The 1,557-nt window shown below is 35.4% G+C and overlaps 1 protein-coding gene across 1 annotated transcript; it reads left to right on the forward strand.

Moving 5' to 3' along the window:
- Nucleotides 1-540: 540 nt before the first annotated feature.
- On the forward strand, nucleotides 541-1,176 carry LOAG_14800 (hypothetical protein; the record flags this gene model as incomplete). Its single annotated transcript, XM_003150293.1, has 2 exons — nucleotides 541-673; nucleotides 971-1,176. 2 exons carry the CDS (start codon nucleotides 541-543, stop codon nucleotides 1,174-1,176), a joined length of 339 nt encoding a protein of 112 aa, XP_003150341.1.
- Between the last annotated feature and the right edge of the window lie 381 nt (nucleotides 1,177-1,557).

Consider the following 1,557-nt stretch of genomic DNA (forward strand, 5'->3'; position numbering starts at 1 on the left):
TTCATTAAATTCAAAAGAATTTCAAATATTTTTATTACGGTTTTGTAGCAGCAAAATGTTAAAATGCAATATTGCTAAACTATTTATACCTCATAGAAATTTGAATTAAAATTAATAAAAATAAAAATTTGATATATCCAAATATTATTGAGTCTGATTCTATCAAATTCAAAGCTCCTCGAATGTTCTTTTTATAACTCTTTATTGGATATAAATACAGATAATTATTAAAGGTAAATTATTTGCATTGAAATGATAAGTAACTAATAAATTTACGTAATTATCGAACATTTCATACGACAACTGTTTCTAATTCTTTTTCTTGTCAACGTATTCCCTACATTAATTCGTGAAATTTAATATTGAAAACATAATAAGAATAGACGCGTATGTGTCACCGAAAAATGGCACTTAAACTTGGTAGTTTGATGTGACGGAAAACATTGCAATTTGCAAGTAAATTGAGAGAGCATGTAGGACCCTCTCGATAAGATTACCATATCATGAGCCATTTTTAGAAATTGATACTGAACTGTAGAAATGGATGTAGCATCGGATCGGGAAGTGAATTATGGATTATGCAGATTGGGTTCCAGCAAGCAAGCTGATTCATCAATTGCAGCGAAAGATTTTCGTATCAAAAGGATTGAGGTGTTTAACTTTGGTAACTGTGGTATCTATGTATCTTGCTGGATACATGATAACTGGTAGTTCAAAAGTATCCCATCTACTAAATGGAATAGTTTCATTTGTCAATGCTGTTGGTTACACTACAAGAAAAGATTGATAGTCCTCACTGAATGCTATATTCGGCTCAAGGATCGATGATACTAGAGTCATGATCATTGTGGCTAAGCTTTGTAAACAAAGATATGTGACGGGATTCCTACAGTTATTGCAAGCAGGTTTATGAGACCAATGGAGAATAGGCAAGTGTAGTTGCAAAAGGCAGAGCGAAAAGTCTCTTTAGATGATATTGGCGAGGTACGGTTTTTCCGGCGTTGCCGTTTCTTCTTGAGGCTGATTCTGCGTATGTTTTCAAAAGAAGCAGCAAGATTACGGATAATGTGTCTCCATGTTTTCCAATTCGAGACCAGAATGAACGAACCACCGCTGGTGATCAATGTGACCAAGCCTGAAGTATTGTTTCAGGGAGTTCTTGCATCACCTCTTTAGGGCTCTTCTTTTGCGAAAGTTGTGACGAGTTCAACATAGAGTATCTACGTTAGGAAGACAGTGATCCTTCATCCTGCAAACGTCTCCAGCCAAGTGCAATAACGTCCTCAGTAGTATGACCTTAATACTACTGATCTCGGCCTATGTAAGAACAGTAACATTAATAGAATCAATCTTTCATGGTCACCCGAATCTGAGTATAGCTGAATCTTTTCTGTTAGGTTAATCTACCGCTTGTTCTAGATATTTCAAAGTTTTTGTTGGAGCTTATTGCATACGAGGGATCTTGCATGGCAGGATAGCTGATCGAGGTATATTTGGTGAGCAGTTCTCTTATTTGTCAACAATTTTTGGATCTCGTGATTGTTTTCATTAAACCAA

The sequence above is a fragment of the Loa loa genome, assembly GCF_000183805.2.
Source record: "Loa loa unplaced genomic scaffold supercont3.1287, whole genome shotgun sequence".
In the NCBI taxonomy this organism is placed as follows: Eukaryota; Metazoa; Nematoda; class Chromadorea; order Rhabditida; family Onchocercidae; genus Loa; species Loa loa.